The 25471-nt window shown below is 36.9% G+C and overlaps 1 protein-coding gene across 8 annotated transcripts in view; it reads right to left on the minus strand.

Moving 5' to 3' along the window:
- MAST2 (microtubule associated serine/threonine kinase 2) overlaps positions 1-25471 on the minus strand; it is a 192301-nt gene that overhangs the window by 118614 nt on the left and 48216 nt on the right. The window contains exon 1 of one of the 8 annotated variants that reach the window (XM_037404072.1): positions 24852-24945. The exons of 6 other annotated variants lie outside the window; for them this stretch is intronic. In XM_037404072.1, coding sequence (XP_037259969.1) covers positions 24852-24890 — 39 coding nt within the window. In that variant the 5' untranslated portion in view covers positions 24891-24945. Of the gene's footprint in view, positions 1-24851; positions 24946-25471 lie in introns of those variants that run through there. One more of the 8 variants, XM_037404075.1, reaches the window with a different exon arrangement.

Below are 25471 nucleotides of genomic sequence, written 5' to 3' on the forward strand. Positions count from 1 at the left end.
GTATTATGTGTCTAGGAAGACTGTCATCCCCTGGAAATATAAGGTGGTTACAGGCTTGGTGTGACTCATTTCAGACTTGTAACACAAAGTATTTCTACAACTACCTTTTTATAATAAGTTCTGGAAAACAACATTTTCAGTGAAAAACAAACATTAAATTGAAACATGCTCTCCTATTATCTCTTTCACACGTATTTTCAAACGAATACTTTATCGGCTTTGGAATATTTAAATTAACCATAACACCAACAAAAAAGTTGGCAATTAAATGGTCTTCTCAGTTTTGGTGAGGTAGAACTATAATAACGGCCAACCTTACCCTAATTTTAAAATTATAATCTTGGACTCTCTTAATTTCAAGGGAACAATACTGCCAGTCATGTTCAGATGTGACAGTGCTCCAAGGTGGAATATAAAATGTGAAACTGCAAAGTGGTGCTAGGTCAAACGCAAGAGTAATTTACAGATCAAACTGAGTGTGGTGAAAGATTTATACTGGTGTATGCGAGACGATCTTCAGGCTTAGTGGAGGCACAACGTATCTCCGGAAAGCAACATCTAACGCTTTCAAAACAAGAGACACAGAGCTGGGAACCATAGGCACTGACTGACCTCATCCCTGGGCATATTTTTAAAGAACCGCATCCAGTCCTGTCCTTCAGGTATAACATAAATTGTGCAAATGTCAAGTGAACTAAGGTTTTTGGATCACTACGAGTTCTTATATGAAAAACCATGTGACACACGAAACATCTTTCCACAGATTTTCTGAACACCCTTACATTTAATACAGTTGGATAGTTGAGACTTACTTGGTGCCAAGAGATCTGTTTCAGAGTAAAGGAAAATTCATCCCCAATTAAAGTACTGGTAAAATACAGGCACTTGCTCCCACAGCACAGATTTGAGAAACTGCAGACTGTGCCTAATGACTTTTAGTTCTGATGGGCGATTAGTGTGCTCTGTAATGGACTGACAGAAACAGCTGATTCTATTACAAGGACATGTTCTGGCTAGGATTTTCTTTCTGTTGCATTTAAATTACAATTATGAACTCTCTTGAAAATATATGAAGACAAAAGGTATTAATCAATGTCTAAAACTTCTGTCTTCTGTCCTTTACCATACTTCAAATTAGAACAAATACTGACTTCATCACCAGGAAGAGCCTCTCAGGTGCTGAGGACTGTCTGTACCATCATTACTCTTCCATACCATCGGGCGCACAGTTCTCCTCATTCTCTACACCTTTCAGAGAAACTGCAAGGTTTTTTCCATTCAGGTGTTGGCTTCAAAGGCAGGTTTTAAAGGTATATTCCAGCTTGTACTTACAGGTACAGAAGAAATTTCTGAAGTCTTTGCAAGACTTGCAAATTCATACAAAAATAGTCATTGAAAAGAGGACCTGGGAAGGGGCTTTTCTGAAACCTGACAGAAAGCACAACAGCTGGTCTAATCAGTGTCTTCCTTCATACTTTCAGGTTCAGTTCAGTGCATGGTTAAAGCATTTAGCTCGCAATAGCTTCTAGGGAGTCAAAAAGTCTTCAATACATTGTTTTAAACTCAACATCTTTAATGTACTACAGAACTAGAACAGCAGAATCAAAGCCTGTGCTTCTCTGATACACGTTTCATACAAGCAACAAAAAGTTACACATACTGGAAAGAAAAATTAGCATGTAAAGTGTAACCCATGTAACGGGAAAATTTTTAGTACATCAGAACAGTTAAGTACAAAAGTGGTGCTAAAAAGCAGCTGTATATCTCTAACCAAGCTTTCTCACTGTTGTTTTTCAAGTTTTGTTGCAATTTCCTATCCCACCCCGCTAACAATCAGCCCCAATTCAACAGCTTTTCTCAGAGCAGAAGTTAAATTTTTATGTGCTTCCCATGTATGAGGACAGTTTGTACAAAGGATATTTGTTGTAGATATTAAAACATAATACTATGTTAAAACACAATTTCTATGACACCCACTAATGTAAGACTTTTCACAGAACATTCTGCAATTTTGAGAGGGACCAAACTATAAAGAAAAAGCTAAAAAGATAAAAGTTTAGTGGCCAACTGTGAAGAAATAACCTAAACAGCTTGCAGAGAAAGACTCAAGATTTAACTTTCTGATAGCAACCTCCTTTTTGTATGCTCTTCAGTATGATGTCTTCTCCATCAAGAAAATTCTTAGTTTATTTCCTTTAGATGTTTAACTCATTAATACACATTTAGACATTAATGTTTTCTCTCAGCCAGTGCTACCACAAGCTGTACTGGTGCTCACCAAATCCTCACAAGTGTAACTTCAGCAGCCAGAATCAAGGATCATTAAAAGAATTGAAGCGGTCCTGTAAAATCATGCATTGCATACATAAAAACTGAATTAAGTTCATTCATTCTCCTATAAATTTAAATTCTGTGATAACTTATTTTCTTCTGTCAATAAAACAGTTTAGAAATTGACAGAATAGTTCCAACAAATTCCAATTAAAACAGGTGCAAAGTTCTTTTAACATATTTTTGCTTTTTCGTTTCTCGCAAGGTAAAAGCACAGCAAAGAAAATGAAAGATGGTGATTCACATTTAAATCCTATTCTTGAAGCTAAAACACTACACCAAATCCACCACTGCATTTAAAGCATTTCAGTTTACTTAGCTTCAGACAGAAACTTTTGGGATTTAAGGGTTTATTTTTAATGCGGACTTTGTATTTGTTGAATTCTGGTTTTTAACATTGGAAAGCAGAGCCACCATCTAGTCCAGAAATTACGGATGACTGGCTACAGAAGGACTTAAGTAATATATATAAACCCTAAGTAATCCCAGTGCAGCCTCTGGGGTTACTGGAGATTTACATATATGCTAAGTGACTTAACATCTTAAATGGTCTTTTCTCACTTACATGATTTAAAAAAACAAGTCACAGGTAACAGCCTTGGGGTTTTTTCCACTGTTAGTAATTCCACACTGTCTTCTTAAATAATGAATTAGACTATGATTTTTTTCTGCCCATCATTTATTTTTATAGAAGTATTTCTCTTTGAAACAAATTAAAACATCAGCTTGACATTTATCTAAGAAAAATACTGAGATGGCTCACACAGAGACAAGAACTATCAGAGGTTTGGCAAAAAAATGCGTATCTTCAGAGAAAAAAGCAGGTTTTCAGATGTAGTAAGTCTGCTGTCTAACTAGGAGATGAGCCCCTCGGAAAGTGCATTGCTTTGTTAACATGGTGTTGGAATATTTTTCAGCTGGAGATAAAGGAACTCAAATCATACTCCCTCCCCTGCTTGAAGCTGTAAGAAGGCTAGCCAGCATTTATGTCTAGTCTGCTTAAATTGCAATGTACAACTTGCTTAAAAAAAAGAATCAATAGACATTATGCCTACTTATTTAAAAATCAATAGACATTATAGATGAATAAAATATTCTTTTCATTTTCCCAATAATTCTAATTTAATATTTATAAGCCGCTCTACCCAAGTTTAACATTAAATGCAATGTACACAGAGCATTTAAATGTGCACTGGTTCTAGGAAGCAGAATCTGCACGGTAAAACAAACTAGAAAGAATTATTTGTAAACTAACTACTAAAGAGTACTAAACCTTATTTTCAGCCTTAATATCTCAGGTTTTGCTAATTTCAGTATACTTAAATAGCATTCCACTGCCTGTTCAGTCCTAGAGAGATAATAAAACTGATAAAGTAAATGACTGACAAAAAGATAGTATTTTCAAAACAATGTAGAGACCTCAGCGCACAAATTTCCATTAATTTCAATGGAAAAAATGGGAAAATAAGTTCGTTGTACCATCTAAAAATCTCCATCTATGGCTTCCTTCTTACCCAATAGGCTTTTGCTTTCATAGATTCAGGTATTCCTACCAAGGTAATTAAGTCTTTGGAGCCTGAGAAATGTAGGGAGCAAAAAAGGGCTCAAAAAGCCCACAGGCAAATATACAATGTAATAGCAAAGTACAGGAAAGGGAAATGAATCTGCTTGCAATGCCATTTAGCTGCCATGTGCAATACTGAGCAATGGAGCAAAGCAGACCTTACAAGTGCTTCCACATTCATTCTAGAAGCCTGAAAAGTAAAAAAAAAAAAAAATGTATTTGGCATCAACCAACAACCCTCTGTTACAGACATCCCACACACGTTACCCACAAGAGGATAACTTGTGGGATAGTGTTGTCAGTATCTACTTTTCAGGAATGATGGATTAAGATGTATGGGCAAGGAAGTGGCTCTGTACATGCAGTTTACCAGGATAAAAATACTACAGGACAAAAGCATCATGGAGTGTCTCTGGGCATGAATCCCAGCCTGTAATAGCAAAAAAATGCAGTTCCAGGACCGTGCTACCAACTCTTAGACCAGGACAGTAACAACAAACAGGGAACATTAAATAAGGTTAGGGAAGGTGCAAAGTTAGGACAATTCATGAGAGTGGAAGATTTCAGTTGCTCACACAGACTGGGCCAGTGCCTCATTCAGATAAGCAAGAGAAAGAATACTTGGGTGTAATAAAATCATTACTTCCTGCAAGACCAGTCTGAACTCCAACAAGAGATGCTATTCTGGATTCGCCTCTAGTCTTCTACATTCTTTTTAATTTTTAGTGCCCGCAGCATGATTCTGTCCTGACTGAGGTGCAGCACTCCTCCTGGTAGGATGCCTTCAGTCCCAAGAGATTCATTGGCTCCCATCACACCCAATCCCTTCTTTTTACACCATTATGTCAACCACACATGGAGGTTGTCTTGTCTTTGTCTACCAGTTCCCACACATGGATCTGGCAGGTATTACACAGAACGTTATCACAGAAATCTTGTATTTCAGTGTCCCACTTGGCAACCTGAAGTTAGCCTCAAGAGTAAACCTCCTCAAACATCCGACATCAGAAATCCATTTAACTGCATCTACTACAGAATCTCCCACAATCGGCTTCCCTTATCCTTAGGGATCACCACTGCTGCGGGAGCCTCCTCAGTACAGAAGGACATAGCAGCACGGCCTGGAAGTCGGGTCTTGTCCAACAGATTGGGTCCCTGCCCCGTCCCCAGCAGACTTCCCTCTTTTTTCCAAAACGCCCATCCTCAGCAGCCACAGTTAAGATGGGAGTACTCCACCATGTCTCCGCAGGTCTCATCTATGAGGCTCTCTGCTTAAAGCTGGTCCAGTTCAGCTACTTTCAGCTTAAAAGAGCAAACCTGTCCTCTTGGTGCTGAGAGACCTTTGAACTGCATGCACACTTTAAAAGCCTGCTCCCCCGATTACATAATAATACATTTTGCATTCTCTGCAATAATAGAATAACCCTTCACTTAAATGCTTGAATTTTACTTGTATCTTGCGTTTAAAATGTATTGGGTATTGGAAGCTAATATTAGTTAAGCTTCTTTAGGTAAGCGGTGAAGATTACTCTCCTCCCACGCTATTCCTACCCTGTTCTACTTTTATTAAGCAAATTAGAAATAGGTGAAATACATCCAAAAAGTATGTTTGGTTGGGTTTGTGGGGTTTTGAGGTGGTATTTTTTTTCTTTTTTAAATGCTGACTTGAGGTATTCTTGCTCTTCTTTGATGACAGCCAACCTTTTTGTTGTCCCCTGCTCACTGTAACAATTACAAAATTATTTTACTTGCACTCCTGCATCTCTGAATAGGCTAAGCATTCTCAGTATTGCACGTGCTCAGACAGAAAGCTGGGTCATGTTTTAAGCGTGTGAAACATCTTACACACAGAAGTAAAAAAAAACAAATGCAGAAGATCAGAAGTACATTATTTTATTACAGCAAAATGTTGGACAGGAGACCTCAAGTTTTTCCATTAACTCCAGCATAAAGTACATTAGTAGATACTGCACAAGACCGAATGTGCAGATTTTCCGTAAATCCCTGGCAGTGTGAGGAATTTATTAGGCGAGTGGTCAACACAATGCCAGAATCAATATATACACAACTAAGTACTCATACACCCATGTAAGGCCAAACTAGTACTAATTTCAAAAAGGACAGGGGAGAAGCTGTGAACAGTTCACTGAAGACAATGTACAGCTAGAATCTGGGAAAAGGCAAACGAGCTGTTAGGCAGCGTCAAGAACAGGATGGAACATAATATGGAAATTATTATAATGCCATTAGCTCAATCAGAAACACATCAGCAGCTATGATGCCATGTCTGGTTCTGGTCATGTCGTTCACAAAGACAAATCCCAGACTCCTAGCCAAGATAGCTAGCTACTATTCCTACAATCTATTTTCCTATGTAATATATACACTTGAGTCTGAAACTGGAAAAAAACTCCCAGCACCAACTTCAAGGAACAAGTTTTCAGAAGAGAGGAAACAACTTGTCCTTCTAGACAAAAGAAGAGCGGTAGCTTCAAAGGTCTGCAGTGTGACAGCCCAGGCATTGAGCAACACCTTCCATAGTTCAGCAAGGAGCATCTCCAGTTCATCTAAAAGAAATGAATATTCAAATGCTGGCAGCCAGCATTCCCGCAAAAGTAGTCTTTGGCTGCAGTGAGGACAGTCCCTTGGATTCACCGAGTAAAATCAAGTGAGAATTCCCAAGGAAGGAAAGCTACTCAGAACAAAGGACAATGCTGGCACAAGAAATGCTGCATGCAAATGAGTGCATGTAAATGTGCTGGAAATGGAAATTAAAAGTTTCCAATTTTCAGAAGACCACGCTTCTAAAACAGTAGTAATATAGATTATGAAGCACCTACATTCCCTGTGGTCCTAAAGAGATACAATTGGTCAGTGTATATACATTATCCCGTATGAATGTATATACACGTGATGTCTATCACTACACATGTATAGAAAGAAATTCTATTTTCTTGGGATAAATGGAATGCTCACACATTTTCATTTGTACATATGCAAACTTCAAAGAAACCAGAAGAGCAAATTTTGTTCCAATGCACTGATGCAGCACAGATTGCAGTATTATTTATAACACCTTCATCTACAACTGACTTCTTTTTTTTGGAAAACAAAAGGCTTAAAAGCCACAGGTTTCTGGAATGCATTTTCTAGACATGCAATTTACGGAGGCATTCAAAAACAGCCTACAATATATATAGCAGGCAAACTGTGAAAGCTTAGCACTAGAGGAATTCTCCTAATCTGCTTAAGGACAGGATTTTTCTAGTGGCAACATGGCTGCTGCTATATGCCTGTGTTTCCCTGTACTAAGCCTGTTTGTTTTTTGTTTTCTGTTTAGTTTGATTCTCTGGGGGGGATTAATTGTTTTTTGCTTTTTCGTCTTCATGGTAGGATGGCTTTATTATCTGATTTTACGGCTGCCATTGCCATTTTCTGTGGGGGCACTTTTTTGTTTGTTTTGTGGCTCATCTTCAGTGCACCCTCTCTAGCTACATACAACCTTTTTGGCTTTTTTACTCCACTCGGTCAGTACATCACACTACAAGTTACCTCATGAGAGATTAGCTGCAAGACTATCGGCCCTAATTTTCAGCAAGTGAAGACTACAGAAGAACCTGTCTGCTGCTGATACACTGAGGTCTCAAACTGAAATACTTCTTAAGCCAGAAATGTGTCACTTCGGATGGATGGAGCTAAATCGCCATGTCTTTTCACAAGAGGATGCACTCCAGGAGGAATCAAACTGCTGAAGACAACACTGTGGGGATCAGGATGTTTTCCAGAAGAAAGAGCTACCAGGAATCCAAAGGTTTTCTCATTTGACTTCCATTACACCAGAAACTATCATGACCTCTTGTTTCAGGGGTTTGCATCTATAAACAATAAGGCTTTCACCACTGAAAAAGGAATCAGCACTTTTATGTTAATCAATGAAAATATTTGCTTTAATTTTCACTCGCTTACTAAATTCCATGTTAAACATACTTATGATGTAGGGTTTGTAAATATATCAGTTGCTTAATCTCCACCATTAATACTGCAATAAAAGGAGAGTGACAAATCTCTCCCGATCAGCTTCTGGAGATGAAAAAGCTTTATAAACTGAGAAAGGATTATTTCAGATCTTTTAACACTGATTGCTGGCAGTATTGTTAATGCATCAGCATCTTGTATTACTTATAAAAATTAAAAATGTGTACTTTGGAGAAAATTTTGCTTTGTCTCCCACCAGGCGATAAAGGGAGTCTATCTGGCTGTTCTTTTAGTATTAGCTTGTTATGTCTTGTGCATCAGAAGGTAACCTCCCATGTCCAAAAATCAATTTCTTGTAAAATTAGGTCACTGGTTGGCAGGTTCTCCCCATTTTGTCCTCTGCAATGTTTTTCTCTGTTGAAAGCTCAAATTGTGTTTAGCAAGTGTTCTTATTCAATATTTTGCTGTCAGTGGAATTCTAATCTCTTTCCTGCAACCAGGAGTTACTGTCATAATCCCAGTGGTACATTGGCTGCCCTTACAAATTGCAATGAAGTTTTTCCCATTGTTTTGAGATTGTCCTTGAGGAACAGCATAAATGGTCTTACTTCTCAGCTAATGCTCAAACTGCCTGCAAACCAGGCTGTGGTCAAACTACTGCAAGTGATCACAGGCCACATCTCAGGTAGCCAGCCATATGTACAGCTCCAAGTCCATTACAAGCCTTACTTACATTATCTTCATTATCTTTTTTAACACTCACCTGCCCTGGTGAATTCATCCTGTGTCGAAGGTGAGTTCTCTATTTGTTCTGAGGTTGGAATTCCATCAAATTTGCAGCTATGTCTTTAATTGTCCAGACCAAAATAGTATAGATTACTTTTTATCTGGATCAAAAATAGGAGATCTTATTCACATCGGTAATGTGAGCACTTTTCTTCTAATGTTAGTACTAATGTTTGTGTTTTACTTGTTGTACATTGTCCCCTTATGACAGTTCTACTTTGCATATAGTCAATCCTGTAGCGTAAGGTGTATTGTATGATAAATGTTCTTTTTCTTACTTGATACTCGGTTTTAGCTTAAAATTTTCATGAGCTGATCTCCTTGTTACGGTTTTTATATTTCTGCAAGACTACTCACATAGCTATTACATGAGTTCTTTAAGGAATTATGATTCACATTCTGATATCTCTTACACTATTTAACATGTGTCAAAATAAATAGTTGGAAAATCCTTTTTAATGCAAACGAATATCTGCATGGATATTGCACAAATCTTTATCAACTGAAATACTATTTGAAGATTTCCATTCCAAAGCAATTACCACTCCTGCAGAAGAAAGCAGCTGATGAAACAGGGGGCAAAAAAGATCAGTACTTAATCCATTATCACATCCCAGTAATGCTAATCTAGGTGTAAGATTAATTTGGACTTCAAACATATTAAAGCAGCAAAATAAGATTTGCTTCAGAAATGTTCAAAAGACAGTATATCTTTATGATCAGATTCATCATTTACTGCAACCTTTCGTCCATGACATGCATTTGAAACTAACTCTTTCAGGTTTTATTTTATCTTGAAAGTTTAGTAAAAGATAATACGAATAGATGGTGTATGGATGTATTTACAAGACCCAAACATGGACTTTAATATGGGAAACAAAGTTAACCATTAAATAGATCAAATTCTTTGACGGGGCAGTTAAAAGACAAGGAACATATTTGCAAAGCAATCCCTTCAGTATTTCTCTCATATAAGCTTATAAAATGATTTGGATGTAGTTTTTTGTTTCCATTTCTAAGTTTTCTATTCTTTTTAATTCTATGCTTTTCCCTAAGGACTTGACAGCTACTCGATAATTCAATTCTAAAAACATTTGGTTTAGGCTGCCTGATCTTAGAAGTATATTATTTCTAAAGTCATCTTTTCCAAATTCAATAACACAATTCCACAACAATTCAATAACTTATCAGTTTATTTCAAAGTGGTGATGGTGAATAATCTCTAAGTATCTTAGGACTGTCAAATCTACAGTTTACTGGTTTCAAATAGTTTTTCATTCTTGTTTCACTGGCTTTGGTTGCTGGTCAATTTATAAAGGTGGACACTGTTCAGCAGATTCTGACAGGTATCTTTTTTTATTTGGGATTTCAAACTGCTCAGATTACCTACCATTGCCCAGGAACTCATTTCAGTATAACAGAGTTCACACTGTGTATAAAGATGCAGCTGTGAAGGCACTGCAAGACTCTGGTCCTCAATGTCTTGCTGCATTCTTACAGCCTTCCTCACGGCTTTTGGTATTCATCTCCCTGCCTCCTTAATTTTCTGTCACTTAACAAAGCTCTCATATCACCCAGCCAGTACTGAAACATAGGTTCAAACATACAACTATTTTGTAATGCTACATATATTAGAAGACCCAACCTCTTCTGTGCTACACCCCGTTTTAGAGTCATATATGCCAAAATTTAGGTCAAATGTTTTGCCTGAATTTGGTTTACCTTCGGATAGTAAAACCAGAAAATAATTTTTAAACTTCCAGCATATGATGGTTTCTGTTTCGGTGGGTTTTGTTTTGTGGGGGGTTATGGGTCTGTGGGTTTTTTGTTTGGTTGGTTTTGTTTCGGCTGGGTAGGGGGGAGCACGGGATGGGACAGAGCACATCTTTTTGTTTCTAGTTGTCCTTGGTTTAATATTTCAACATCCATCATTCTCATATTACCTCATTTTTAATTAGAACAGGTTTCCTCTGAATTTGATTTAAAATTTTAACCTTTAAAAACTAATATCGTTCAAATGCTATGAATGTTTATCTCCGCATTATTGCTCTCTCAGCTGTATTTTATGATCTTTAGAGTTACTTGACTCCCTTGTCTACATTTTCCAAGTACAAGTCTTTAAGATGCCCTCCTTTTGGAAAAATCTTTACTCCATGCAAGGAATTAAGCACAGTCTTTTCCTACAACTTAAAATATATGTACAGATATTTTTATACTTTGTCTGCATCATTTTTCATTATCTGTTTCAATGTGGTTTTCCAGTTGCTATGAAGCATTTTAGGACTATACAAATACCAAATGGAAGATTCAGAAGGGTGGGGGGGAAAGAGAAATAACTATTTAACAGTAAAGTGAATGTTATTTCAAAGAGATCAAAAAGTTATCTTGTCCAAATATATCTGTTTGCATGGTTGAAAGACTGAGCGAGAGCAGTAAAAGAAGGTTTTGAGAGGCATGTTAAGTAAAAGTCTAAATAATATTGCTCAAACTCTTCCAAAATATTATACTTAAAACCAATTTCTAGCCATAACACCAACCATGAATCACTATCTGTTATACTAATAAAAGGATTTTATTCTATTTTTGCTTTTTTAAAATTGGCACACATCCAAGACTAAAAGTGGCAGAGAATGTGGGACATGGCTGACATTTAGGAAAGAATACCCATTCATTTCAAGAGTTATGGGTGGTTTTTTTCTCCTGTATTTGTATAGCACAATATAGTCCCTAAACCTGCTTGTTATACAAATATTAAATAGGAATGTTATTTTTTTTTTTTTTTTTAGTTTTATTAGAACTGACTCAGCAACTCAAACTGTTTGAGCACTTGCAGCTTTCACATATAATTTGGATCACCCATCCTTCCCCATCCTAACAACAACTTGTTCTACACAAAAGAGACTGTAAATTTATGCAAGTCAGTGGTTTCATGAAAATAAAGTTTTCACTTCGTCCTTTTTATAAAATAAACAGTCATATCAACCAGTTCCATAAAAACACTTTGCAAAGATCCAAAAAACCAACCCACGTACAAGAGTTGCCTGGTTTTATTTCTACAGCTAAATAACTTGGTGTGGTTTGTTTTGTTGGGTTTTTTTGTTGTTTGGTGGTGGTTTTTTTTTTTCCCCTTCAGGAGAGCAGGGGGGCTCTTGAAATGGCAAAAGGAATTATTTTAATGCTTTCTCAAATCTGCCTCCTAGGAGTTTAGAAGGCTAATTCTTCACCAAGAATACCTGGGGAGAAATTGAGTGTGCCAGCTGGGGGAGGATGCAAACATTCCATTTAAAACATCACTTCTTTAAAGTGGTCAGGTTTTTTCATTTGCACAATGCACCCTGCTGCCATTAATTTAGCAGCCCTTTAATCAAGCTGACTTCCTGAAAGAAAAGTAGAGAATATTGAAATTATTTTTGTTAAACTCCAAGTTTTCAGAAAACAGAGGAGTCTTAAGTATGAAGCTTCCTTGTGAGTCCCATTATACAAAATGCACAGTTCTGCAATGCCGTTTGACTTCACCTGCAGAACAACTAGGATGCACACTGTGGCTTAAAGATAAATGAGGAATAATGAAGGAAGGCAAAGCCCTCTTGTGAGAAGGCTTTAATTTGCCTACAATGGGGAATTTTTATAAGTTCAAAAATGAAATAAAAATAAGAAACCATTTCTTGAAATACTCACTTTCATCTGACGCTAGTGACCAGCACATAAAGACATCCAAGAAATCTGGATTTTCAAGAACCCAAGACACTGATACTAGACTGCTTTGTTTAAAATACCAATGTCTATATTAAGGGTATTTAAATTCATTTTACTTCAGGAAGAAACTAGGTCACATGAGGATTAAGGAATAAATGAATGAAAGCCATACACCAACATCTTAATAAGAAAACAGTTGTTTCGGGTTGAAAGGTGGAGTTAGTAAACTGTTAGCAGTATACAGTCTACCAAAAAACACAAGCAAAGAATGGAAATCACTTCATCCAGTAATGCACACAGTAAAGACCAAGAGAACTATCATCTCTCAGAAGTCAAAAATAGAAGGAAGTTACATGCCACAGAGTATACAGACTAAGCTTCTCTGAAGTCATTGCAACTTTACTTCAAATGCTAATTTGTTTGATTTTTTTAAAACAGAAAAAAAATAAAAGTTATCTCGTGGTACACAAATGCTACACAAAAATATGAAGTTATTTGTGCAAGTAATGCAAGGCAAGTTCCGCCCCAAAGCCCTCTCATTCCACTGCTATCAATTTTATGCAAGTCATGTAAGAGCTAGCTTCAAGAAATCATTCTTTTTAAAAGTATGAATTAAGTACACGGAAATTTGGCAGTTCCCAGCACCAGCACATGAAGTACCTCCGAGTTCCCCATTTAGACATGTAACTGGATTTTTTTACCTGGCTACAGTCGCCTCCCCATCACTATCAAAAAGAAGGAATTCTCTTACAGTACCATTTTTGGTGATTCATTTCACCAAGATCGCCACAGTCCATACAACAAGGCAAGGTACAAGCTATTTCTCTTGATTCATGGTACATCAATATTATGTTTCCAGCACCACACAACTAAATTACATCTATTGCATCTGCTGCTGAAAGCTATATGTAAGGGCATGGTTTTTCTTTAGTATTTCATTTTTATCAGTCCCAATGGTACTACATTACATTCTGTGTTATATTATGCCTTAACAAAAATGATTTTACTACATCACTCCATCATCTGTCTAAACTTAATCAAGCACAACATTGCTTTCTGAAAGTCTACAGTAGTTTCATGTCCCTGAGGGGCTTTCTTCATGGTAGCCACTTTGGAAGAAAAATATCAGCTCAGCACTGTCAAACTATCAAAATTTACAAGCAGGCAGTCACCAGCACACAGCAGAATTGTCCCCAGTCATACAGTTGTTTAAAAATCTTTAATATTTGTCCATTTCAATACAACAAGTTTTGGGTGCTACTTCGTAAATAACTGTTTTGAGGCAAAGTGCAACAGAACTGCCAGGTTTAAATGTGGCCCGCAGAGTTATAAGGTAGGGCCTGCCAAAAGGGTCAACAAGCTAAGAACTGGAAGCTGCATGACATTCACATTTAAGAAAGGAAAAGATAAAAGCTAGAAAAACAACTAGTAAATGACTGGAGACCATTAGAGAGAACAAACTGTCAGCTCACAGCCTTTGTAACCCTCAAATCAATCTGAAATACAAAGTCACTCATGTCCCTGTTTAAGTTTCATCCAATCTTTTTCTTGTAACTCACCACAATCCATTCCCCCAGCCTTTAAATTTATCCTCACTGTTGAAGTTTTTTAAGATCCTAATCCCCCTCCCAACAGGCCCCCAACAATTAGCCCGCACAGGGGGATCTCTTTCCTAGGTGGTACACGTTCTGCCTTGCACAAACTGGTCACTACAATTATGAAAAATAAAGCTAAACTACACACATTTTTACAGAGAAGACGATCCCTACCTGTACCTAAAGCAAAAAGCAGCATAATATTGGAAACAATTTCTAATAGTCCAAGGGCCACAGATTTGCTGGGAAGGAGACGATCATGGGTTTGGCTTGTTCCGTTTCAAATCAACGTAGCCTGGAGTCATTACCAGCGTGTACAAGCCACAGCTCACGGAACAAATGGAGCAGAAACAACCTTATTCACGGGACTACACTAACCTACCCCAATGACATAATTTCATATTTTTCGCTGCCAATACAAGTGACATTTATTAGCCTATGCTGATATAAAACAAGTGATAAATGTCAAAGTCAATTAATACGTTCAAATTTTGATGAAAGTAATTTAAAAGTAATTATATCAGGTTACAGTTGTTTAAGCTATGCTATACCATAGGCAATAATTATATTCATCCTTATTCCAAAAATTATTTTATTGCACTAATATCCAAGAGCATTTTGGAAAGAGAAACCTTTGGCTTCAAAAGCATCTGTTGTGTTAAAACAATATGATTTAAAAGGAGCATCGATATTAGCAAAATGAGTCATTTACAGATTTGACCAAAGACAAGTAAAAACAAAGTTGGACCACTTTCCATCCAACGAATTACCTGTTTCTATTCATAGACAAAGTACTGCTAACTTCCAAACCCTGATTTTAACGATATATATCTCTCGTCTCCAAGGAGAGATAATACAAAACCATAAATGCAATTATTTATTTAGGAAAGAAGTTCATTAAAAGGACAGCAATGACTGTGTCAGGTTCTTACGCATAGAAAATTAAAGAATTAAAACTCTTTAATCACTATATTATGAGAAACCTGCAGTAGAACACTTCACCCAAAGGCTCACAGCAGACAATACCACCGAATCACAGAATCGTTCAGGTTGGAAAAATGCTTTGAGATCAAGTCCAACCACTAACCTGGCACTGCCACATCCACCACTAAACCATGTCCCTAAGCGCCACATCTACACGCCTTTTAAATAAAACAAGTATGTTGACAGCACAGCCAGGTCTCTCACCTGTGATTCTCCTCCACTGTGGCAGCCGAGAGGCAGCCAAAGATGACTAATGTTAGTATCAGAGCGAGAGTTGAGTGTTAGCTGAGTGACACGCCGGCCACGTAGTTAAGGGAAACGATTGCCTTAAAGAACTAACTGTGCAGATAGACAAGACAGAGAAGGAAGGTAGGAAAATATAACCTGTATTTTTCTATACTTTTCTACCTGATGAAATGATGCAGAAAGATCAATCCAGCCTACACAACCAAGACTGTCAGTAACAAACTAGCATTTCAGGGTGCATGGAAAAATGGACCTTATTACCTTCAGGCACATCAATAAAATTTATATGGCAGAATAGTTAAGGACAGTGAGGCTGAATGTTAGAATAAAGACCATGAAAATCTGAAACAACTTAATACTTTTTACTGGATATCATTCTTGATCCTTAAAGGAAAAAGCAAAACTTCAAAGTTTAATCATAGAGAACCACTTATGTAAAATGACATGTATTACGTATTTATGCTATAGTATACAATAATTGAATTCAGACTGAAATTAGCTTTCTAACATGGAATACATAAGACTAGCAAGTTCAAATGAATAGATGCATAACCTACAAGGTTTTCTTTTAGGGTCTGAATCACAAAAGTACAAAACATGATTTGTAGTAAATTTTCCAAATAGGGATAATGATTTCAAAGCTCATAAGCCAAGCTTAAGGAACTCTGTGCTGCATTACTTACAGTATAAATACAATGCTTTCACAAGATAGCAGTAAAGTGAAAATGCTTATTTCTAAAGCATACCTGGCTACATTAAACCTAGTCTAATAAACCATTTCCATACCATTTGAATTTCCTGTATTTTCAGGTGGCTTTTATTTTATTTAGCAATTTCTTTCAAATGTGCCACTGATACCCAAGCCAGAAGCTACACTACTTAACCTGCATGATAATTAAGAAAACCCTTCAACAGGTAGAAACATGAACAAAACATGAGCAAAATTTTGGTTAAGTCCACCAAGGCCAACCCCATTTCTTCAATTCCTGAAAGCGTATGTAAACTTTAAGCAGTTTGTTCCTGTAAGAAAAAAGGCTGCTAAAGTGTATTCACAGATTTGAAAATTTAGATTATATCCACACAGTTGAACACAAACTACAGGGAATATGTGAACTGTCTTGGATGCTGAAACAGTTGCATTTGCATACTGCTCTGGTGAGTAAAAAGGCTGCTGCTCATGTAGCTGCTGAATAAAGTAATCCAGATACCTGCATCTCACTGCCGTGCCAAGTACATATATCAAAAAGACTAGGGTATGCAATTCCTAAAAATAATTTGAAGATTTAATATCATATACTTCAGAGAATAATACAAACCCCCCAAAGACATTTTGCAGAGACACACTTTGGTGCCTACAAATTACTCCATATTTTTTAGTAGTACCTTCTAGAAATTCAAGAACAGCCAACCTTGAAAAGCCTATCCTGTCTTGATCCCAAAAATGGTAAAAACCTGTACCAGGTGCAAGTCTCAAAAATACTAATGGCTTGGGTAAAGCATTTTAATACAAAGCAAAAGAGGAACAACTGCTAAATCATATGGAAAATACTGGTACGTATTTACAACTGACTTTAACTGCCTCTTGGCATTTTAGAGAGCCTTTTCTAGGTGTTAGTAAAATAGTGCAATTCATAATATAACGTTGTCATTTATTTGACTAGTAGCCAGACTTACAAATACTCAGAATGTAAAGATACTGCTTATTTATCCCTTGAAAATATGAGAGGAGTACCTGCCCTCAATCAATACTGATAGCTTTTCAAAATTAGATTTTCACTTGGCACGTTTTAATCAGGTTTCCTTTTACAAAAACCACTCTCTTTCAATGTATTAGAGAAACTGAAGAGGCAACCATAATCAACAGAACTGACAGGAAAATAAAAAAGTGCTCTAACCAATTTTAACTTCTAGGCTGATGACATAAGCCTAGAAGCAAAATACACGCTGCCTCACTGCAGGACATTTCTTCTCATTAAAGAGGTAAGTGGGTCTGTGTAAGCAGTGAAGACTATTAAAGATAAGCAGATTAAACACTAGTCTTGCAGCACAGTAGCAGCATGTTATGTTGCTAGGTTGGAGAACTGGGTTTCCTTTTAAGATTTTCAGATTGAGCAAGTACAAAATTAAGTGATATTCACACGAGTGAAGCACTCCAAGTGGCTAATGGCGAGGAAAAGAAACAAAAGCCACTCTACACAGCAACTGCTGCAACGACCAGCAGCAGCAAAAACTGTTCATTGTGCTCTCCTGAAACGAGCAAGTTATCAAGCAGCCACTTTCAAGCCAATGAAATGCAAGAAAAAGATATTACTGTTTATCTTTGGGAAGAACCCCTTTGTCCAACATCTACTTAGACTCAGATGCACACACATAAAACCATTCTTTCATGCAATTATCTGCTAACAAAATGTTTCTTCCTGAAGTAGTACAATTAATTACTGGCATTTTTATCTTTTCTTACAGGCTGAAAATAAAAAGTTTAGTTTGGCTATACAGGCATTCACAAAGTCCTTACTGACAAACTGAAAGCACTTATTTTAAGCATAACTATAGGAAATTATCAGACCAATTTAACAATACCCTGAAGACAGCAGCTAAATGCTATCTTTTCTGCCTGAGCAAATCATTTAACCTTTTATCCTTGTCCATATTTCAAGGACTTTTTATTCTAACCAGGCTTCACTATTTTCCCTTGGTATGTTTTCCAGTGTCTTGAGAGTAAATGGCAGTAGCATATGTTCCCCAAACTCAGTTCCATTTTCTACTCCACTGCAAAGTGGACCACAAGCACCAATCCTGAAAAATCAAACCAGCATGGAAGCTCATGTGCCGGGCAGAGATCGACCAAAAATCACTGATGCATCTCTGAGCATGAATCCTCAGTTCTACAATGAGATGTAGTATAGTCATACACATACATAACAATCCATTTCCCCGTGTTATAATATATGGCATCGAAGCACAAGAATATCATGGACTCACACAATAAAACCTCACAACTTGTTTCCACAGTCTGAGTTTAGTCAAAACAAAGTGCTTATGACTGATTTAGTTAATGAATTCTAGTAACCATTCATCTGCAGTCCATGTTTCCCAGCCCTTCTTCTCATCACTCAAGTCCCTTCAGGTACTCCACCTAAGCAGAAGACAGTGCACACTGTCCAGCTCACCTGGTCACCCACAGCTACTGACCAGCCAACCTATGTGTTACAGCGAGTTCATGTGGCCTTCACCATGGGGCTAACACCAATGTGCATCCCTCTCTTTCTGTCAGCTACTAATTTTCACAGAAGCTGAAGAACTTCAGACTATCTTTTGGAAATCTTCTCCTGTCCAAATTTTAATTGATTTCAGGTGTTGCAAATTTACTGGGAGAATAGGAACCAAGCCTAAGCATAAAATCTTGTTTCTTTTGAAAGTTAGCCTGAAAATATTACCTTTTTTTTAAAACAGTATTTTTTTAAAAGAAAAACAGTATGCAGTTTCTTGTATCCTAAGATGTCTACAATTTCAGTATCTGCATAAATGATTTTTATTTATATTCTCATGTTACAATGCCTTCTTAAGATCTCAGTATACTGGTGACTGCCTACATCGTCACTGTTGGAAGCCCTTCCACAAACATCTGACCTGTGGATTCCATTATGTTCCTGGAAGATCTGTAAGCCACATAAAATAAGTCTTATTAATGCAAAGAATCTAAATCAGAAAGAAAATGTGATTATGTTCCATGGGAAATTTGGAGTTTTTCTTTTGGAGTTTTGAATTCTTCAAGTAACTATAGAAAACCAATCTAACTTATTCCAGAGTTCAAATACGAACTTTTACACCCAGGTTTCTAATGTTGTCTTCCAGAGGCAACTTTCAAAACTCAAAAAAAATCTACATTTTTTCTACACGTAATTTCAATAAAATTGTCTTTTTTTCTTTCTAGAGAACACTTAATCTTGAGCTTTCAAATCAGACCCGTCAGCTTTGTTTTGATACAAACAGTCCTCCTTCTGTAGTCTTAAGAGCACAGCAAAGCCATTATTCCACGTATACACGTGAACGTTACTGGTAATTACAGCAGGCCAGCATATGCACCAGTGTTCAGCTTAAAAAAAATATTGTCCAATTTATACTGTTTATTATTCAAAGATTTTAAAAGAATGCTATTTAAAACAATTCCCTCAAAGATTATGAGGAAAGATGCTCAAACTTTATCCTCTCAATTTGTGAGGTCTATTTCCCTTTGTTTCTCTTAAGCACATCACAGGTATCCCCAAAGGACATAAATCTCCAGTATGGGAGAGGAACCAACCCCCTTCAAAACCTGAATGTTTCCTTTCCTTTCAGCACACTTCCCCTGTCTCCCACCAAGCCTCAAGCACAAAGGAAATTACATAGTCCAGGCCAAATCCCAAACCAGTGCCTGGCCAGATCAAGTTTTGTTTGTGGAACACTGAAGTGAGAATCCAGGGGACTGGAAGGGGTTTAAAGGGGGGGTGCAGAGTAACTGAAAGTTACCAGATAGTTTCAACAGCTCAGCATAGCACTAGAAGATACGTAAATAAAGACCGATCTACCGCAAGAATCAAAGGTGTAAAGATGACAGTAATCTTTATAACCTGAAAAAGCCACTCAACATCAAATTTCTCCTAAAGGCTGCAAAAGCAAAGCTAAATTTCTCCTGGGAGTAGGTGCTAATATTTCCCATAGCAGGCAGCTCCAAAAACTCAAATCCAATAGACTCATAGTATCTGAAGATTTTCACATGTGTACATATGCATGCATTTTCATGCTAAATTTAAGGTTAATCTTTAATTTAACATTAATTTAAAATTTATGTATTAACCTTTCAGTTAACACACACTAAAGGTTTTAAAAAAGCAGAACAAAAAAACCTAATTGAGTCCCATTCAGTCTCCCCTCACCATAAACAGCTTCTTTTCCTTTACAGAATGCAATTTCTACTTTTAACTTTTTATTAAAATACCATAAAAAGCAACATACTTTCTAACTGCATGCTTTATTAGATCTTGTAACCAGCTCTGTAGCCAGCAAAGAATGTCTTCAGTAATTATGAAAGACACTTAAGGAAACAAAATTGGAGAGCATATCAATTTTCAGGGCTTCTAAACTATGTCCAAAGATGTCTCAGAGAAGGTTTAAACTGTACAGAAAACCGAACATTGCAGTAGCTTTCTCCTGTTAAATATATTAAAGTCTAGAGTTCTGCAACCACTGATTCCCTTGTCCCATAAAATCAAAAAAGTCCTCAGTCCCTTGAGTAAAATAAACTCAAAACGAAATCCACCAAATATTCTAAGATTACATTCTCCATGCCCTGTTTCCCCTTCCACGCCTTGCGAGAAAAATGCAGGACTTATCTTTAGAATTAAGAAATCATTCTACTGGGGATTTTTTATATTTTATATATACATTAGCCGAACATGTTGTGTAGTAGATAACACTAGCCAAGATAAACACATTCAAGTACTGTGATGCAGTTTGTCTTTCACATCTGCACCGAAACCAGCACAAAAAGGGTCCAACAAAGTAAATTCACTAGTTGAACTTAGCCCGAATTTCAAGCAGAAGGTGAAAAGAAGCTAGCACTCTGTAGGAAGGTGTGGATGCAGAGAACTATGGTGACAATAATGTCCAACGGCATCTGAATTCTGCTCAAATACCACAAATGCAGAATATAAGCTCCATGCAGAATATAAACTCCATAACAAGTATCTGAAATTTGGAATATCACACTCTCCATTACTTTTCTTACTTCCACTTACTCATAAGGATTTTGGGGATGGAAACTCTAATTTCTTGCATGTGTGAGAAGAGTAAAAGCATACATGCAGCAGCAACTGCAGTGCAAAAAAAAAAAAAAATCACAAATTTCTGGTACAAGATTATGTTCAAAATACAAGCTCATCCTCACAGGGACTCACTGGGTAGTACTGCTTTTCATCCACACTTTCCATCTGTTCTCTATACATGATACACATGTATAGGGAACAGTAACAAACCTAGGTAGCCTCATAACATTTGTGGTTAACATCACAAGTAACTAAAAACCCCACAGACCTCGGCCCAGTGCAGCAGAAGCAACTCCACCACCTGCATTAGCACTTGTCCCTAGGAAGTAACTTACGCCAATGCTCCAAGTTCATTACCTAAAATTAAATCCTACAAATTAAAAGAATATTGCATTATTAGAAGCACTTTCTCAGCCTTCTGTAAATATTATTGCACAGCTACATCACACTGTCAGCATGCTAGGTGTGTGCATGTGTGTATGTATTTATATGTATATACATTTATAAATACACAGAAAATCTGATTTGCCCCTCCTGGATCTCCAATTCCACATATTTCACTATTACAAATTTGTAGACCAAATTCGTGATGCCAAACAGGATGCAACAAAAACAGACTGAACAAATGAGGAAGGTGGTGCAGACGGGCCACACACCAGCATATTGACTTTGCCTGTAGGAACAACTCCGATTCCTTTAGGTTATCCGCTTACGATACTACATGGATATTTAATGCAGGGATCACAGCAGAAGAGTGTTTACAGGGAAGACAGAAAGTACCACAGTAGTGATATCAAGTATATTTCAGGTAGCTGAGGTAACAGGAAGCACAAGGAAAACATATGCACACATTTGTCAAAGAACAGGAAGCGTCAGTATGGCAAATGGTTTATTTAACAGGGGAAAAAAAAATAAGTTTTGAAAAGAGTAAGCCACCTGTGAGGGATGAGGACAAGGAAGCCCAAAAGTCATGCAACACAGGTGACCACTGAAAATAAGAAAGGAATAGACCAACAGCACTTTCAAAATAGTCACAGAAAACAAGTGAAAGACACTTCAGAAACGTTAAGAGAGTTTGACCCAGTAACAGTTAAAGATTTCTGTTGATATGAATAAAGAGTGGGGAGATTGGAAAAGCACCTGGAAATTCAGATTATTTCCTCACTGTGCTCTCCATCGGGACAGAAAAAAGGAAAACAAATGAAAAAAAAAAATCAGTTTGCTTTTGTTAGTCAGCAGGAGTAACATACAAAAGGAAAACAGGTATGTTCATTGTCTTTAAACTGAGAACTCACAGTTACAGGAAGCAATAGGGGCAAGGGCAGAAGAGAAGGAAGACAAACAGCACCAAAAATTAAAAAGGATTCCACCATATAAGATGCCAAATGACCAGGAAGACACAAAACCAAAAAAGGACAGAACCCCTAAAACACAGCATTCTCAGCAAAGCCATATCAGTACAAGTCTAAATCACCTGTGTTAAAAAGCAAAAAAAAAAAACCCCACACAAACCACCTCAGAGATTATCAAGACAAAACAGGAACACTAGTCATTTAATTTAAAAAAAAAAAAAAAAAAAAAAACAAACACCAAAACCAACCACCAACATCCAAAACACTAAGTTAATCTGTTTATCTCAACCCATGATCAGTAGACAATTGTAACTATTACATGAAATAGTACTAATAGGTTGCGGAAGGTGTTCTTCTGTACCAAAATATAAAGGAAACAATATTTTCATAGTGCAAGTGATTAAGTACCAGAACAGGTGTCAAGAAAGGCTGCAAAATCTCCAACCCTAGAAATACTCAAAACCAGCCTGGACAAGACCTTCGGTAACCTGACCTAACTTTGGAATTAGCACTGCTTTGAGTGGAGAGGTTGGATTAGAGGACCTAATTTAGGCTGTGATGTTCACTTTAAAAGCCATCAACATCCAATTTAATTAAGGAAGTAATTTTTTTCATCAGTAGCTTTCCAAACTATTATCATCCAGCTCCCCAAAAAAAGTAATTAAAACATACTGTCTTGGTAGTTAGTGCCAACATGAACCAACAGCTTCTTAATTTTTTCTGTTAAACCTGAAGTTATCTACAAAATGGTCACTTTTCTGAGCCACAATTTCTTCTAAAAAGTCTACTCTGAGATACAGGGGGAAAAAAATGTCCAGCATTAACTTCCTTTTGGACTCTCAAATCTGCCTTCCTGATGTTTTTCTAGCATACTTGCTTAGTTCCCCAAGCATTCTTACTGTAGATATTAATTACGCCTATATATATGCATGTGTATTTATACATACCTACCCAATTGCATACAGACACACCACCACATACAGACAGTAAATACTCAAGACTGCTAAAATTATCAAATTCCACCATACTACACAGTTAAACCAGGGAAATGCATTCTTACTCCCAGTATGTCTTCTGCTGACACTGGTAGACATTTGGGCTCTTACAACCTGCCTTCCTTTTCCAATGCTCCCCTGAAGCATCACCATGAAAACCATTCCCCTACACAGCAAACAGATAACAACACCCAGAGAAATTCTAGGCTCAGGAAAGCTGTAAACAATGAGAACATAGGGCTTGGAAATTTTTGATTATCTGTGATCAGAAAATATTTTCTTGGTTATCAAGTTCTGACTAGTTAAATATATTGAAAATAAATATCTGTTTATCAAAAAACTAGCATACTTATTCCTATACACTCAGTTATACGAAAATTAAATACAGCTGATTTTATGATGAGCAAATGCACTGCCATAACACACTGCCACCATGGTATATGCAGCACACTGTTGTCAAGCTAATTCAGTAATAAGTTAGCACAAAGATAAATAAAAATATCCACAAAATATAAAAAGGTGAGACATAGAACATACTCAGATAATGCAACAATTATTCTGCTATTGCCTTAAAGCATCAGAGTAAGGTATGAACAGTAGTATGTTAAAATGGTAAAGTTATTTTCCTCAAAGGACGTTAAATTAACCATGCCTGTCCTGTTGTTTAATAGGCAAGGTTCATGGTCTATAAACAATTACTTATGCTAGCAAGTATGTAATAGGCCATATCCCATTACAATGAAAAATGGAATATGGTGCTTTGAAGCAAAAAGCTATTCCATGCCCAGCTCACGCAAGATTTTGGAGCTCGCTCACTCCCAGATGTTTTACTCCGTAAGAGTCAGTTCAGTTGTCATATGCCATTGACACTAACACAGATCACCCTATTTGTCATACTACAGCAACTGACTAAAACTTCCATGGCACCACTGCAAAATAAAGGCTGTTAAAGTACGTTAAAGTTCAAAACAAACTGCAGGAGTATTTATTCCAATGTAAAGACAGTTGTTGAAGATAAAATATAAATATTATTTGCATTGTAGAGTTGCATCGTGCTTTTGGATTACTGTGCATTTTAAGTAATAAAGAAGCATAGCTCTAAAATAAATGAGAACATTCACTCTGCTCTGACATTTAATTTCTAAATAATGCTCAACTAAAATGGCTTCTCTAAGGCAAGTCTGAAAAGTCACTTAACAGATTTTTGTAAGTATCTGTAAAAGTGAAGTTTCAAAAATAAGGTAAGTATCATACTTTAGACTTCACTTCTTACCATAAGAATATTCACAAGACTATTGGATATAAATCAAGAAATTAACAAAGTGTATTTTATTACTTAATGCAAAATCCTACTTCTAAATTATAAGATATACACTCGGTGAAAACAGAAACTTAAATTCAAGCATCACTGTTATGTACTCAGTCAACCTGATTTACTTCAAAAAATTGTCAGCATTTTTACGAAGCTGTCGACACTGCAAGCAGGAGGGAAAAAAAAAGAAGCAGACTGAAGTTACACTTACCTGCAGCCCTCTTCTTCGAAGAATACTCGAATCATCCATATTTAGACTCTGCTGATCACAAATTCCTGCTAAAGCTCACTTGCTTCTGGCTAGCTTTGCTCTCTAACTGTTAAAGAAGTCCATTATTTTAAAACTTTTCTTCCCCCTCCCACCCCCCCTCCGTCCAACTCGCTAAAAATAGGACATGGTCTTTCACTTGCCTGTCATGAAGAACTGCAGCCACGGTCTCTGACTATCTGTACGTAATTCTGCCTGCCTCTTTTGTGGCAGATTTAGCAGGTCACATTGGAAAAAATCTGTTTGACTTTCCTAAATCTTTTCAAGGTTGGATGTCTCATTCCCCTCATACACACAACTGTCTAGAAATACAGAATAATCCACAACTCCACATAAGGCCAAAGAGTGGAATTTAATTCAGATCCCACACACACATATTTTTGCCTTATTTCAATTTACTTGAGCTGTTATAAGGGATCAGTAAACTACAACAGCTGCCTTCATTTACTGTTTATAATAAGCTCACAAAATCCAGGTCACATTTCCTTTAAAAAACACATGGTCACACTTAACTAAAAAATCAATTCTGTGGACACACAGAATACAGTACTATTTAAAATACA

Source organism: Falco rusticolus, chromosome 11, assembly GCF_015220075.1.
Source record: "Falco rusticolus isolate bFalRus1 chromosome 11, bFalRus1.pri, whole genome shotgun sequence".
In the NCBI taxonomy this organism is placed as follows: Eukaryota; Metazoa; Chordata; class Aves; order Falconiformes; family Falconidae; genus Falco; species Falco rusticolus.